At 31.7% G+C, this 17,578-nt stretch overlaps 1 protein-coding gene across 2 annotated transcripts in view; it reads left to right on the forward strand.

Moving 5' to 3' along the window:
- The window catches only part of GALNT13 (polypeptide N-acetylgalactosaminyltransferase 13), a 451,827-nt gene that overhangs the window by 373,940 nt on the left and 60,309 nt on the right, over positions 1–17,578 (forward strand). For both annotated transcript variants that reach the window (XM_039855967.1, XM_039855968.1), the window contains exons 10-11: positions 7,230–7,369; positions 16,694–16,792. In XM_039855967.1, the coding sequence (XP_039711901.1) occupies positions 7,230–7,369; positions 16,694–16,792 (239 nt within the window). The remainder of the gene's footprint in view (positions 1–7,229; positions 7,370–16,693; positions 16,793–17,578) is intronic.

A 17,578-nucleotide genomic window follows, 5' to 3' on the forward strand; every position in this document is an offset into this window, starting at 1 on the left:
ACAATTTATGAAGTACTACATGGAAATATTTTGGTTGGTCAGTCAATTACACACTGGAATCTTCTGGCTAGTATTTAACTGTCAGATCCATAGAATAACTTCCAATTATGTCATTACTGATCATTTATTTCTATGAATTCAAGTTTGTCCAGTATCTTGGATCACATTGCTCTTTCAGGACTGGGACAATTTTCCAAGTGGACTTTTTTCTTTAAGGAATGATAATTACCATGTTTTGTACTGCCTCCTAGGGGAAGATATCTGTATATGTAGGCTTTTCAAAGTTTCTCCAGTTTTTTTTTTTTTAATCTAATTCTAGTAGAGTGAGCAAATTCATGGACTTTGATATGAAATAGATATGAGTGACTTCTAATCCTACTCCTATTTTTTAAGAAAGCTCAAGCAAGTTATTTAACCATTCGATGTCTCAGTTCTTTCATCCTTAAAACAAACAAACAAACAATAATAGAAAGGGATGTAATAGAGTTTTAATGAGAAGGTATATACAAAGGTGTTTATTGTGGAATTAAGAACATGAAGTGTCTTAAATAATGCTATATCTGTTGTTCCAGTACTTCTCAGACACAACCATATCATGCTATGGATGGATGGATAAATGCTTGTCTTATTCCAAAACTGGTTTGAGATGGCTTTATAAATTTATATGATACACTCGATAGAATATAGAGGGATACCTTATCAGATATAAAGTTGGCAGTGTTTGTAAGATAAAAACCAATTGCTAGGGTAAAACACAGCTTTTCATGTTTCTGAGTTCATAAAAGATCTCCAGAGATTTCCTATTCAAAACAAAATAAATATCATCTGATGAAATACTCAAGGACCTCAGGGTATTCACAATGCTAATATAATAAGTTTTGAGTATCTTTTTTTTTTTTACCCTCAGTGAACACCAGTATCATAATGCAAGTACTCATTTAGATTTCACAGTGGTTAAAATAATGTCATCTAAATATACAGCTATATGTTAAAGCAAGTTGATCTTAGATAAAATTTAGAAGATAAAAGTAGACTGTTTAAGCAATAAGAAATATTAGAGAGTTTAAAGAATAAATTAAAACAGTGTTCTGGAAGGGAAATTAGCTTCTTACACCATTAGAGGGTGTGTACATTTGATGTACTTTTCTGGAGACCAGGTTAGTAATAGATATATATTTTTAAAATCTTGAAATCAGCATATAATTTCTCAAAATACATTGCTTCTAGAAATTATACTAATGAAATAATCAAGAACATAATAAAAAAGGTATAAAGGTGTTTGTTGATTTTAAAGTCCAGAATTAGAAACAACTTGAATGTCCAACTATAGGGAACTAATTAAATAATTTATTACCAACTTGTAAAATAGAATGTTGCAGAGACGTTAAAAGCATTATAGAAGAGTTGAATTGACTTGAAAAATGTGCAGATCATACTGTTTTATAAAGAAAGCAAGTTGCAAGTGCATATTACAGTATAAATATATTTTTCCAAAAACAGTTGTATTTATATAATTATACATAAATAGAAAGAAGTTTAGAAAAATCATTACTATAGCTTTGTTACAGATGACTTTTACATTTCATATTTATCTATGTTTTAGAATTATATGCAATGAATACATAATTCTCAAATAACAAAAGGAGTTTTTAACATATAAACATAAGTTGTATGTAAATTTTTCTTTACTACCGGGGAATAACAAACATAAAACAAAACAAAATGCACAAGGTAGATAGTAATGCTTTTTATTGGCTCAATATTTCCTTCATTTTTCATAAAATATGTGAATTGAGGGGCAGGTGACTATATATTCTGGCTGCTCTAGCTTCTGAAGGGTGGTAAACACTGCCTTTAGGTCCTCACTTAGAATTTTTTTCCGAGAGATTGCAGATTTTCTAGTCGATTTGCTTCAACTGATATCAAATTGACCTTTATTTTAAAAGGCAATTGCAAAGGTTCACTTTTCTTATTTCCTATATTCTCGTTCATCTGGGACCAAGCAGTTCAATATGAAATTTTTATTGTCAAATTGAACTGAAGTTTGAGGCAATTACCTAGAAAATTTAGCCTCGAGACCTGCCCAAATTTTTGTCTATGAAGATCAGACAGACAAACAAATTAAGAAGTCTGATGTTTGCTGCTTCTATATGACATAGTTCTCAACAGAAGCTATGATCTTTGTACAATTCATTATCTCATTTGTATTCCATTAAAATAAAATTGCAGTTATAATAATAAAAAAAGCTAAATTCAGCAGATAATTACTATGTATTATTAGCTGGCATGGGCCATCAGCCTGTTAATGCAGTTCTTTTCAGTGACTTCCTAATCAGTGGTTATGAGCCTGGGGAGTTTTTGTGTATATCAAGAATGGGTAAAATTTTAAATGGTGGATTAAAAGAGTAGTTTTGAATAATTAAAAAAAAGAGTATTCCAAGTAATCCATTAAATCTCTGACACAATATAATATTTATATACATTAGAATACAATAGTCTCTCATTGGTTTAAAAGTGATTTATTATTACTTTTGAGGAGAAGGACATTCAGATCCTTATTCATAAAGTTCCTGATGAAAATTATTCAATGAAACAAAATAAGATGATTTTCTCTTATGGGGAATTTTGAAAATATCACACACAAAAAATCTTAGCTAAAACTATGTATACTGATCTATGTATACATACCAAAATATATACCAAAATATATACTATGTATATACCAAAATATACAAGTATATTGTCAATATGATATCATTATATATAAAAAACTTCTTGATTAGCTGCATAGTTTTAATTGTGCTAACAAAAAAAATAGATGTATTAAGTTCTCTTTTTTTAGTTTCAAAGAGAATGTGCTATTTTTATTTTTCTGTTTTTTTCATTGTTGCATATATTCTCATTTCAATTAGTTATAATGAAAATACATTTAAAAATATTTTAACATTTTTCCATATTCTTATACAGTCATAATTGTTTCAATATACAAATTATATTTTATCAATTAGATATACCATTGGTTTACTTAAACATTCCCTATTGAAGGAAAATAATTTTCCCTTTTCTTTAAGCTAAGTTGCAATATATATTCTTATGCATAAAATCTAAGCTTTAGCTTATAATCAGGGTATTCTATCATCAGGTACCTTTATTATAGGGAAATCAGAAATATTCAGCTTATTAAGCATCTACTAGAGAAGAACTTAACTGAGATCATCATGATCTTCAGTCTATTATCTATTATAAATTTAAAACATGAATGTCCTACATATCTAAATTTAATACTACCATGACGTGGATTTTAAAAAAGATAATAAAGGACAGGTTATTTAATAAAGTATAACAATTCATAAATGTTATCATTTACCTATTAATCAAACCTGCAGACCTGTAGTTAATTAAATACTTTCTTTCTAATTTATTATGCATCTTCATCTTATTGTCAAAGCCTTTGTACAAATCCCATTGAAATATTCGTCTTAAAAACTTGGAGTTCTTATAATAAGTTGTCTTTGAAAAAAATATGTAGTAATGCATTAAAATTTTTTCTATTATAACCTTCCTCCCTTACCTTAGTCAATTTCTGTCATAGCATGTATCACCTTTTCAGGTGTTACTGGGGTTTTTTTTTTTTTTTAATGTCTTTCTCCACTAGAATATAAACTCCATAGAGGAAGATACTTTTGTTCACTGATGTGTCCCAAGTGCCTAGAAAATGCTCCTTAAAAAAAGTTGGAATGCAATAAATATGTATTTTCTGACTTAATCTTGACTTGGCCTTCCATCTCTGTTTTTTTTTTCTTCCTTTCTTTTTCCATCTGTTTATTTATCTTACTCACGTATATGGAATTCTTTATATAGTAGCCCCAGAAGCTCCATGCTTAAAGCATCTTTGCAGCTAGCAATTCCAGAAGAAATAGAGCTTCAACTTCAACTAGCTAATTCTCAGTATACTTCAATCAGGCTGGCTGGTTCACATTCCCATTCCTGAGCCCATCATTTTTCTGGGTTGGGTGTAAAGTTGAGAAATGGAATTCTTTGATTGTCTGAGTGTTACTCAGAATTTGGCCTGAGCAACAGCAGTATCTCCTGGGAGCTTGATAGATATACAGACTCTCAGGCCTCACTCCAGACTAATTAAATCATAATCTGCATTTTAACAAGATTCCCTGGTGATATGCCTTTAGTCTGTGCCCCTTTTTGAGTTGGGAATGTAGGGGATAGGGGAATGGAGTCACCAAACCGCACAAACTGCAAGTGGAGAAGGGATGGTTGCCCAAATAAAACTGATATGCGGAATGGGCATTGGGAATATAAAGACAATAGATATCTATTAACAATATGCAATATATATTCATCAATTATATATCAGGCATTACACTATGCCTTTTTCAGATGTTGCTTAACGTTCACAACATTTCATGAGATAGAAGACCTGAGGCTTCAAGAGATTAAATAATTTATCCAAAATTTTGATGGGAGGCAATGAGCAGATTAATCTATAATATCTATAATATAATATCAAGTAGTAATAAGTGCCCCGGGGAACAACCAAGCAAGATAGAGAGATAGAGCCTGACTCATGATGATGGGATAGAGGGATCGATTAGGATAAGAAGGTCAGAGTAAACCTGAGGAAGTGAAGTTTGAGCAGAGACTTGTACCAAATGAAGGACAGCCCATGTAAGTTTCTGTGTAATACAATTCTAGACAGGAAAGAGGATGAGTACAAAACCATGAATTGTGAATGACCTTGGCATGTTAGAAGAAAAACAAAGAAAAAAATTACACAACAAAAAGAATGAAGTGCATGAAGTGAATATAGATGACTAATTCAAAGAGATAGCCAAGAGTCAGTTCATGAAGGATGGTAAGCAATGGTTAGGATATTGTCAATTATTTCTAGCACCATGGAAAATTATTAGAAGCTCTGGAGCCGGGGAGTGACATTATTTTATTTATATTTAAACTATATTGTCTAGGGAGCAGGCAGTATTAGATAAAGGATAGGTGGAGGAATGTAAGATGTCAGTGGGACTAGTAAGAGGGATATTGTAATGCTAGTCTAGGCAAGAGGTGAGAGAGGGCGGGACTAGGATATTAGAGGGGTCGGTGAAGGGGCTGGGAGTATATTGTGAATGAAGAGCCAACAGAAATTGCTAATAAATTGAATATGTGTGTGTGAGACAAAGAGAATTACTTCTTTGTTTTTGCCCTGAGTAAATGGGAGGATGTTTGTGCTAGTTACTGAAACGGAGAACCTTGGAGATGGAGCAGGTTGGAAAATAAAGAGATGCCTCTTAGTAATCCCAGTAAAATTTTTGGATAAACAATTGAATAAACTACTTTAGAAAGGCTTGAAGATAAGAGTTTGGAAAACAAGGCAGATGATATTTTAAGTTACAGATCTGAATAATCGAATTCAGCCTCTACTTCACAGTCATTCATTAATATGGGCCAACAAAGTCTTGACCATTTTGTAGTTACACTCACTGGGGTACAAGTCCCCCTCAGTCCTTGTACATAGAAGTGAAATATTGTGATAAGAGACACAGTGCTCACCAAACATTCCATATACTCTTCTACATTCCCCAGGCCCCTGCACTTAGGCAGGAACATCTGACTGGTCCTGGCCAATGAACAGTGGGTGAAAGGAACATCTGTCAGTTCTGGTCTTAAAGATAGGAAAGCAACTCTGAGACCCTCCAGTTCTCTTTTCCTCCAGTATAGAGACTAAGGAGGCATATCTTACATTATTAAAGATCATCAATTAGATGATTTCAGTTGCCATAGCACTTAACACTAAGAGAATTTATTTTAGTGATCTATTTTGTAAATGTTTTCAAACCTTTTTTTGAAGGTTAAACTCCAGATCAGAAGTTCTGGATAAAAATATTTTGAAAGCAAATATTTATCTATTTTAAATAGCCAGAGACCTTGTTGTTGTTTTTTTTTATCCAAATGCCAGCTAGAAAAATCAATATTTTCTTAGAAAGAAGTGTTTTGGCTATGTAAGCATCATCAAAATACTTTCTAAGAATTCTAAGACATTAATTTTGTAAAACAAAAATCTTAAAGAGAAAACGAGTAGAGGGTGGAGCTAGCAGGTGATGGGCTTCAAGAGGGTTGCTGCTTTTTAATATAGTGACCCAAATAATGGCATTAGTTGCAGACATTTAGGTTGTCTAAACAATTGTTTATTTTATGGAATGATTGATGGGCTTTGCTGTGTGGTTTGGATAGAATGTACTAAATACTGGGCCATGTTAAACAGAGATCTTTTCAAAATAATCTGAGAAATAATTGCAATCTTATCACAGTTATTTAGTCATTTCAGTCAAGTGTCATTTTTAATATTGATAATAATATACAAATCATGTCACCATATCTTTTTACATAAAAATTAGTAGGCAACATTATTGTTTTTATTTCTCAACTAGAAAGCATTCTCTTATGATCCTCAATGAAAACATTCTTTTTAATTTCATATATTCTATAATATGAAGTAAAGCTAAGCAATTTTAATATACACCTGTGAGTATATTTCATTTGTTTATGTTAGTTTCTTTATGCTTATTTACTAACTTATCCAGGTGGCTTATATTAACTTATAAAATAATATAAGTTAAAATAAAAATAAAATAAAAATAAAACAGAAAAAAATCAATAAAGAAAAAGAAATCAGTCTATGATAAGCCTAGGTAGAATAAAAGTTAAAGAAGAAGGGAAAATTAGAATGTATAAGTGCTGTATATTGGGAGGATCATAATTATATAGTGAATTTCTCATAAAATCTATAAGTGGTGAATAAATGACACTGTAGGGAAAATATGAGCATTAACAGAAACATTGGAACTATTGAAGTTTTTATTAAAGAGAAACAACCACAATATTAAACAGCTCAGTTAAATTTTGATTATGAAATGCTAAATTAATACCAGTTTACACTTAGTTGATTAATTATTCAATCTAAGAAGTACGAGTACTTGGTGATAAATATTTGCATTTGAAAAGTCATATCCAATGGAAAACTGTGTTTTTTTTTTTATATATTTATTAAATGTACTAATTGGATGTTAGTAAGAAAATCAGTGTAGTAACAGCTGCATATGCAATTGAATTTGATGGAATTATAATTATAGAGAAAAAACTGATAGCAAATTAAACAGAGTGAAGCAGTGCTAAAACAAAAATAGCACAAATTGATGTGTTTCTCTGAAAAATTCCAGGTGTTGTCAAAGTGGATTATGGAGATGTGTCAGTCAGAAAGACACTAAGAGAAAATCTGAAGTGTAAGCCCTTTTCTTGGTACCTTGAAAACATCTATCCGGACTCCCAGATTCCAAGACGTTATTACTCACTTGGTGAGGTATGAATTATTTATTTTGGTTAAGTTATAAATTTATTTTGCAAATGGAGCAATCTCTAAGGAGCTCAATATTTTTTATGTTATCAATAAAATGTTTCAAAGGTGTTTAAATCTATTTTTAATGATTTCTCATATATTATAAGGACCATAAAGATCTTTGTCTTTGGGATTTGTAAAAGTAAAAAGATTGTTTAAGACTGAATAAATATTATTTTTTTTTTTGTTTCTTTACAAGCAGCTCTGAAACTTTTTGGTCCTGTGGACCTTACACTCTTAAAATTTATTGTGAACCCCAAAGAGCTTTTGCTTATGTGAGGTATAACTATTAATATTTATGGTATTGAAACTAAAACTGAGAACCTTAAAAACTATCTATTAATTGACTAAAAAAAAGTAATAATTTATTACATGTTAATATAATTAAGATTTTTGAAAAATAGGCATATTTTCCAAAGCAAAATCAAATGATAAGAAGATTAACATCATTTATAGTTTTGTAAATTGCTTAATGTCTGGCCTATTAGAAGATAGCTGGATTCTTAATTTCTGTTTCGGTATTCAACCTACTGTGATATACCACAAACCATATAGTCTCTGTAAGACTCCCTGTATATTCATGAGAAGTGAGAGTGAAAATTGCAGGTAATACCTTAGTGTTATTAAAATCACATTGACTCTGCGTACCCACTGAGAACCATTCTTTTCCAAAATATACGTTATCTTTAGAAATACACAGTTGGCTTCATCATAACTATACAAACATATAGTCATAATATATATTTAATTCTTCAGAATAAGACTTATTCCTTTATTAATTGAATGTTCCTTGTTGGTAATTTCCACCTTAATTGAAATTAGGTTTGGGAATCAAAACTAATTTATTATTGGTTTTAATTAAAGCATTTCGACAGGAATAATATAATGCATTTGGAAAATAATTATTAATTTTGTTCTTTGGTTGAAATTGCTATTTTTGTAGATCATAATAGAATATCTGAAAATTTATAGAGTTCGAGTTAATCCTTTTTTGGGTTTATTTGCCAAAAAAAAAAAAAAATCTGTACTTTCTTCACTCTGTAATTTTAATCCATAAATATAATTTACTTATAATTAACTAGAAAATAAGGCTCAAACTTAATGGAGCCCTAGCTGAATTGTTTTGAAAGCCTGTTTTTCTGTGCCATATCCATGGGTTATTGGTCAAATCTTCACTTTTTGTTAGCCATGTAAATATCTCTCTATAGAATTTTTCAGTGTACATATATTTAACCTTAATCTGAATAGCGTAGTGCAAAGTTTCATGTGCAATAATTACTGAATTTACCATCTTCTGGGTCTGACTTTAGTCATTTCCTAGTTCTAAGCTTCAGGGTTTTATTTATTTATTTTGTTTTTATGGTAGGAGTGGGGGAAGGGATTGTTGTTGGCATTGTCTTCAATATGTAATATACCACGCTAACACCAATGTAATAGAGATTTATATTCAAACAAAGTATATGAGGGTGCTTTTTAACTGCAAGCACTTTTTGTATGCTCATTATTATGACCTAGTCCTACTGAAGATCCTCAATAAAAAATCCAGTACTCTTATTTCTTTACTGAAAAGTTTGAGCAATTGTGAATCTGACTATATCTTTAGTAAAAGAGAATTTTTTTTTTTTTTTGTAGTAGAGAATTTCTTCCATTGTAGTCAATGGACCCAGCTAATGAGTAAACATTGATTGCTTTCTCTAGAAGGAAATATGACCAGGGCCTGTAACAAGACAGATATGAGTATAGAAGACTTATTGGAAATTATCTGAGGCCACCCAAGTGAGTCCTGAGAAAAACTCAGAGCTCTGAAATGGAACTTAGATGTTTACTTCCATGTTAAAAATCTAATTTTATACTTTCTGGTTCTACATCAAGGAAACTTAATTAATTGATTTCCTGAAAAACTAGAAACAGAGTATACTGTGGGCAAATTTCTTTGTGCTACCTACTGATTTTGAATTAGCTATCTTCCGTAATGGATCAGGTGATCATATTTTAATTTATAGAAAGAATTTGAAAAGCGTTTAAAGAGAGAGATTGTGCCTTTCCGAGTTTTTGAAACGTATCCAGAAAAGGCAGTATATTGTATCGATAAAACCCCAGACCTTGGAGTCAAGTAGAGGAGGGTTTAAATTCCGATGTCACTCACAGTTTACAACGTGAGTGGCACTAGGTATCCTCTCAGGTACCTGTCAGGAGCAAGCAGACAATCATAACAGGGCTCTAGCAATGACCGATGATACAGAGCATCCAGTACTATGCCTGGAAAGAAGTGTAGTTATTGTAATTATTATAGTTACTATTTATTGATTTCTTACAATGTCAAACATTATTCTAGATACTTTATAACACTGTATCATTTAAAAGTCACAACTCATTGACTTTGGGTTTCGTTATTACCTCCCATTTAATATGGAAACTGACATACAGAAAGTTTATGTCATTGATCTATGGGTCATAGACCTAGCTAACTATTGAAGTCAAGATTAAAATACATGAATTTAGTCTAACAGTAAAGTTCATTTTTTCTTACAACTAGGAGAAGAAAATAGATTATATTATTATATTTTATTCATTCAAAATGTTTATATTAAACAAGAGCTTGAGCTGGAACCTGTTTTGTATGCTAAGAGTGCAAAGTCAAATAAGGAAAGACCTTCATTCTTTAGTCATTCTACTGAAAAGGTGGGTAGGGAGATAGCAAGAAAGAATCAAGAAATTTAGTAGAAATGAAAGGTGCCCTATATGAGCTATATAGACATGCTATGAACTCCCATTTTGAAAACTAAACAAAATAAAAAATCTGAGATATATTGTTTTTAACTTTCTACAATATTAATGTACTGTAGTTTTCCACTTTAAAGACAGACTTAAAGAGAAGCAATCCAGCAACTGTTTCTATGGAAACAAAAGGACAAATTCACCAAGCACTACTTCCCAATTCAATTTTGCATAGTCATGTATACATAATTTAAGATAGACATGTTGATAATGAGTTTAGGATAAACTCTTAATGGACAACAGTCATTTACTTAAAGCTTTTTCTTTCTGCTTGTCATTAACCATTATGAAAAGAAGGGAAAAAGCTAATTTGCCTTATATACAAAGATACTACTTATCAAATATCACAGTGGTATCAGTTGTCCAAGCTACTTATCAAGACAACAAAATTATTTCTTTGTAGTGTATTCATATATTCTCCACACTTAATTTCAAATGAAATTGTTAAGATTTAACAATTTACAAACTTTAAAGTTTTTCAAACCCTTATAGTTAATACTGTAGTACATTGGTAAATATTAACAATTCCCTGTCAATTTCTCTTTTTAACTTTCCTAGCTATATTGGAAGATGGAGGCAAATATGATATTAAGTTTCTCTTTATCATATTTTGTCACCAAAATAGTCATCAGTAGAGTTATTGATGTCAGATGGTTATATCTTAATTTCCTGTTTTCTCATTTTGCTCAGATAATTGAAATATTACTTTACCCAGCCCATGAATTTCATGCAATTTCCAATGGGAAATTAAAAGCTGTGGAATTGCTTTGAACTAAAACCTTTAAGTAGCTTAATGAAGCATGTGCCTTTTAGACTCAGTAAGCAGATCATAATGGAATAAGGAAGTCAAGCTCTTAGCAGCATTAAATTTTCTCTTAACTAGGCCTTCAGTTTACATAGATTTAGCATGCCAGGTTCTGATCTTGTAATATAAAGGCTAATTCAAGGTTCAGTTTGAAAAATGGCATTCTAAAGCAATAATCCCTCACCCCAAACTTTTGGCCTATGACAAGTCAGCATTTTGGGGGAAAAAAAATGTATTATGAGCTATGTAGAGCAAAGGTATATCAGAGGGTAAGAGGAGGAAGAGGATTTCTGGAGTCAAGTGACTTAACTCTTGGGGCTTAAAATTTGCAGTTGTGTGTTGCTTTGAAGATATTTAGACATTAGTCTATGCATTTTGTAGTACATACTTGACCTCAACACTTCTTTTACCTCTTGTATCTTTTAACCATAATAATTAAGATGTCAGCACATATTGGTACTGTATCCTTAAATATTGTTAAAGAGCAAATTTAAGTCACTAAAAATAGACATCTAGGAAGCTGCTAGGCTGTAGGGATTAAGTGTATAATCAGTTACTGCCAAATGCAGAAGCTAAAATGCTTAGAGTTTTACCCTCTCAGCTGGTAATCAGGAGATCGATCTATTTATAGATTCACAGTCTTGATCCCTTAATAGGATAACCAGTAAGAAAGCCTCCTTTTAGATGACTTACACAAATGGGGACAATTCTCTCTGCCTGTGATTATATTTCTAAAACTTTTTGTACCCAGTAGTTAATTTTAATCTCAGGGTAGCTGAATACACATATGTACAGGTAGAATACGTACTCTTCATCAGATGTTAACCTTAAAGAATATGGGCTGGTTGACCCACCTGTGAACAAAATGAGTGAGTTTAGTACCTGAAAAATATTTTTACTTCATTTTGCTGATAATCAGATTAGAACTAATTCTCATTGTCGTTTGTTTTTGTTATCCACCAAAATAAATAGAATCGTTCATTTTTTTAATGTTATTTTCCTTCTTTGTGAAAGAGATTAAGATATCACATACTCAGAATTTTTAAATTTCATAGTCATTAATCAGAGCATTTTAAACCAAACTCAGCTTGGATTTAAGCATATAGATTTTGTACTCATCTCTCTGATTTATTTGCAATTTGGTAAAGAGAAAATATGCTAAAATGTATATTCACTATGACAATTATAATATAGAAATATTAACATTTAACTCTAGAATTTACTGTGAATGTGTCTCTTTCTTTACAAAGTTAAGAGAAACCAAATGTGATTGACATATGTAAAATAATGAGTCATATAATGTGCAATTGAAGGATAAGCAAGTATTGTTGTAATTAAAGCAAAAAAAGCTAGTTTAAGTTTAAATTTAAACACTTATTTTTAGAATGGATCTTACATATTAATGTTCAAATGTAAAGGTGTGTGCGATGAGAGGGAGTATATGCCTCTTTTAAGAAGTGGAGTTCCCATTGTTGTTTGCTATTACAATCCAGCAGAGGGAGCCCAAGCTAATGAACAAAACTTTAAGTTTTAAGAACATTACCAAACATGCTGCTGATGAGCAGAAACATTTAGACAAGGGCTTACTGATTTCAAACATTAAAACACAAGAGGGAAAAATACTCTCAAGTTTATGCCATTAAAAAAATGTTTTCAAACAATAAAATATTATGTGTTAACAGAGAAATCTCAAGGTGGACAATAATTAAAGTTAAAACTATGTTGGCTCTACACAGCATATTCAAAACTATAACACAACATAAAGGGTGAGTTAAAGGAATATTCTAGATCTCAGAATTACCAGTGCATACTATATTTATATTGATTCAAGTCATAGAACAGACTCTATACGGACCTTCTAATGGATAAATTTCTTCAGTGGTTGGTTGCCTAGATTTTTCTTAATGCCATGAACAAGCAATTGTATTGTTAGGTAATATGGTACCACTGACAAGACCAAGGTCTTTCCTGAAATTTCACTTTGCTTAAACAATAATTTTTGGCAATATATGTTTGTTTGATGTCCCAAGTGTTCTTAGAAAAGTTCTGATTAGAAAATCACACAATATAATCCTAAATCTGATTGTCTTGTATTTCAAAAGATGAGATGCATAGTTTGAACTTTCCTGTGTGTCAATATCTTGTAATTTGCATTGATTGCTTGTTGAAGATTGTCAGTACACACTAATGACCATTTTTACATTTTGAAGAATATGTAGCAGATTTTCATCGTTCTGTAATAATAAGTAATAATAATTCCCATTGTGTTGGGCTCACTGATTTGTGAGCAATCTGATGTATACCAACCTACTTTCTAGGTGTGCATGAATTTTTTTAAATTCGGATATCATAGGCCTGGTGATATAAACCTTTCAGACATCATCTCTATCCAAATGATGTGTCCCCCCTATTTTTTTTTTAATGATGACTATCAATACCCCTGTTCCCTGATACTCTGTGCCCCTTCCTGTTTGTATCTAATGTCGTCCTGGCCAAAGCCAGAAATTATTTACATAACTTCAGCCGAACAGTGTGGCTTTCAGCTTGAAGAAAACTTTACTTCTAATCTTCTTAGCTTGGTCTTAGGTCTGATCCTAGCCTGCTTTCATATGGCTTGTTCCATGTGCCTTCACCATTGTCTGGATGACGTGCCGTTACTGTTACCTAGAACTCGACCCTCCCTTGCTCCTTCCAGGCTTCTTTTCTGATGAAAACTTCTGCCTGCCTGGATTCAGGACTGGGCTATTTCCAAACTCATTATAATAACTTCAATTATAACTTTCAATTCCTTATTTGGACAAGTTATTTAATTTCACTGTATCTTAATATTTTCATTTATAAAATAGTGGTAGTAGGTTGGTTATAAATATTAATTTAGCTATTACACATAAATGCTATTTATATACTTATGCACTCATGCAATTTAGCTGTTACAATAATTGCTACTTATTATTGTGGTGGTGGTGGTGGTTGTCTCCCCTGTCTCATTCTGACAGCTGTCCTAAACCACTGACTTCTGTCTATTCCTATTCTCCCAGATCAGCCAGCCTCACCAGATTTGACTTGAGTTCCTATATTGTATACCTTTTCTATATCCTAAGAGACAAGGGATATTACATGTTCAGAAACTACCAAACTACTTTATAGAAAAGTTAGAACATGTTAAATATATAACAGGCTTCTTTTCCTGCAGTCCCCAAAATAAGAGTATTCTGGAATTCTGAAAAAAATAGTGGCAGCAATGACATAGCATTTGAATGTCTTTGAATTCTCCCACAAAAACAGAAAGAGCTATTCAGGATATCCAGGATAGTAATACAAAAATTTTTTAAAATAATATTTTTAATTAAAAGAAATTGATGGACAATGTCAACAAAATTAGGTGGCAAGGTATTCTAACAAATCCTAAAATATGAGCTGTGAATTTCATGAATATATGATAATAGTAGTTAAAACTGGGAGAGGTGTTTCATGCATTCCAATTTGGAGTTCAGTGAAAAGTTTCCTTTCTAATGTCTTTAGGGTCTGAACACTCTATGACCTATGAATTCTTGAAACTCACTAGCTGAAGCTTCTTCTCAGGTGAAACTTCAAGGAATAAAACCCAAACTGAGGAGGCAGGGACAATGGAGACAAAGGAAATTGAAGGTCCAGATAAAAGTAGACGAGAAGAACAGAGCCAGAAGATCTCAAAATATAGAAAACAATTTTTTTCAGTTCTTCAAAAAAGTACAGGAACTGGAAATTTAGACTTGTAAAATTAGAAATGGTCTCCTGTGTAAACATTTTCTGTCAGGTACAGCTGGAAACATTTGCCCTTAAACATCCCCGCTGAGTAATAAAGGAATCAGCATTGCCACAAAAATCTTCTTTGTTTTCCATCAGTACTTAGAGTTTTCAAAATGACTCACAAAACACATAGATTTTCAGCTCACAAGCACTCCATTGTGTTCTCTTGATATAGGGGTTTCAACACTAATTATACATTCGAATCATCTGGGAAGCTTTAAACTATATCCTAGTCCTTCTCTGGACCATCTGGATCAGAATCTATGAGGGTGAGGCAAATCAGAATATTCTATAAGCTTTCCAAGTGAGTCTGTTGGGCAGCCCAGATGCAAAACACTGAAAAAAATTACTTAACCCTTTTCCCATGGATTACAGTCCTAACCTTACCCCCAAAGTTTGCCATGAAATCTCTCATTTTAATTATTATTTTTATATCACTCAAGTATACCTAAATCAAAGAGAGAGTACGTTTTAGCCCTAAACCCACCAGTATGCGACTTGGACAAGATATTGTTTCTTGAAGCTTGTATCTCTTCCCCCTAATATTCATGATGTTCTGTCATATCTCATAGGTTGCTGCTCAGATGAAAGCATCTATAATCCTGCTCTAAATCTCAGCCCACTGAAGCAGGGTTCGACCACTTTGCTTGGCTCTTCCAACCCTTATGAAGTCTGAATTCCAATCCCCACTGTTATCAGTTGCCAACTGGGGCCTTAATGCAAATCACAACATTTTCTCCAATTCCAGAAGCTATTAGTTAGCCATGAGTTTCTTCTCCATACCAAGAAAAAAAAAAGAAAAGAAAAGAAAAATGAATTATATAAGCCTAATTCATATTCTGTAGAAGTTTTTAACCTTATTCATTTGCCAATATGAATAAACATGTACCTAAAGGATAGATAACTAAATAGATATATCCAAGTGATGTATGAATGAACAGTAAAATATGCATGTCCTAGTAAGAGTCAGAGATAAGAACTTTTTGGAAGAGTGGACATGTATAGTAAATGCATAATTGGGGTTGAGACTAAGGAAAAAGTTGAAAACATTCCATCTATTAAAAAGGTTTTTCTCCCTTTTTTTTGCATTCATCTATCTTTACATGATTTAGTAATTTTAGTGTTTCTAACATTAGTGAATGGCTTTTGAAATTACATTTGGCTTAAATATGTATTAATTTATGTTAATTACAGAACTAATGCAGTGTTTGAGTGTAAACTAAGAATCTTATGTTTGCAGTTGGCAATTTAATCTTGCTCTTGAAGAATTTTTAATGTAAAATCATCACTTAGCCTTGTACTAGGCATTTTTAGATTCAACTGCTTTCCATCAAGTTTGGCATTAGGAATGAAAAAAGATGCATGAATATGTTTTAGTTACAGAAATAAAGAATGTAATTAATCTTTGTTAATATACAGAGTGGAACATCTAGTAATGAAACAATCTATAAAACATAAACTTGAATATTTAATCAATTTATTTCTGTTTTTTTTTGTTTTGCTTTGTTTTGTTTTGCATATAATACTATGGGAAGTTCAAGAATAGGTTATGGTTATTTGAGTGAAATTTAGACACTGTCCTAATTTTAAAAGGATTTTAAGAAGAATTCCTAATTTGTAATATGTAGATGTTGCCCTTTTCTCTGATATTATGCTGTAAACAAGAAGTGCTTCTTAATTAGATGCTAATGACAATGTTAGTGTTGTTCAAATTTACTTCGATAGAAGTCTAGAAACTTATACAGATCTAAGACTGGGCATGGAAAAAGAAAAATGAATATTTAAAACAATGTGTTTTTCTTAGAGAAATTTCCTTACAACATGTATCATTTTGTTATCAATATGCAATTTGATAATATCAAAGATTTTTTTATTTATATTACTATCCAACTTATGTTTTTGTGTGTTTCCTTTAGATAAGAAATGTCGAAACCAATCAATGTTTAGACAACATGGGCCGCAAGGAAAATGAAAAAGTGGGCATATTCAACTGTCATGGTATGGGAGGAAATCAGGTAAGCTATTTTTATCAGCTTCATATTTCGAAGGGAAGAGATATATTGTAAAAACTATCAAGTTAGACTATGGCTAACATGCCAATAACAATAAAGTCTTAGTTTAACAAATTAATTGACATTCAAATCAATAACTCATTAGGCTATTTTATTATCCTATTTCTTAAAAAAAAAGCACTACAGAATTTAATAAAAAAAAAAAAACGGCAACACTTTCAGTGAACCACCTATAGTTAATGAAGCTAGCTAAATACTTTATGAGCAAATGAGGACTATGTTTTATCATTACCAACTAAATAATATAAAACAATCCAACAACTATGATGTTTTCCCAGTGGTGATTATTCCGAATGTTCTTTGTAAATGTTTATGTATAGCATGTTTTCTATGAGTTTTTGAGGTTCAATAAGGTTTTAAAGTACATGGATAAGTACATATGTTACATTTTGCTTTGGCTATCTGAAGGTGCCCTTTGGACCAGGTAAAAATGTTGTATTTAAACAAGATTGATGGCTGACTCTAGATCTAGAGAAGCTTTTTTTGTGTGACAGTCCAATTATCAGAGACATATCAGGCTATTACAAGAATTTGTGTACTCTCTTTTAAGTATTGGAAAGTAGCTCTGTACAGTGGGCCGCATGGAGTCTGTTTAGCTGTGAGTCTTCAGGTGAAGCAGCCCTGCTGCCATGGCTGTTTTGAGAGGTAGAATTTGGAATTCATAAAATTTGTTACAAAGCAGAGTTTGAGATAGCTAATCCTCTGTAGACAAGTTGTCTATAAAAGTCG

The sequence above is a fragment of the Pteropus medius genome, unplaced genomic scaffold, assembly GCF_902729225.1.
Source record: "Pteropus medius unplaced genomic scaffold, Ma_sr-lr_union100, whole genome shotgun sequence".
Lineage (NCBI taxonomy): Eukaryota > Metazoa > Chordata > Mammalia > Chiroptera > Pteropodidae > Pteropus > Pteropus medius.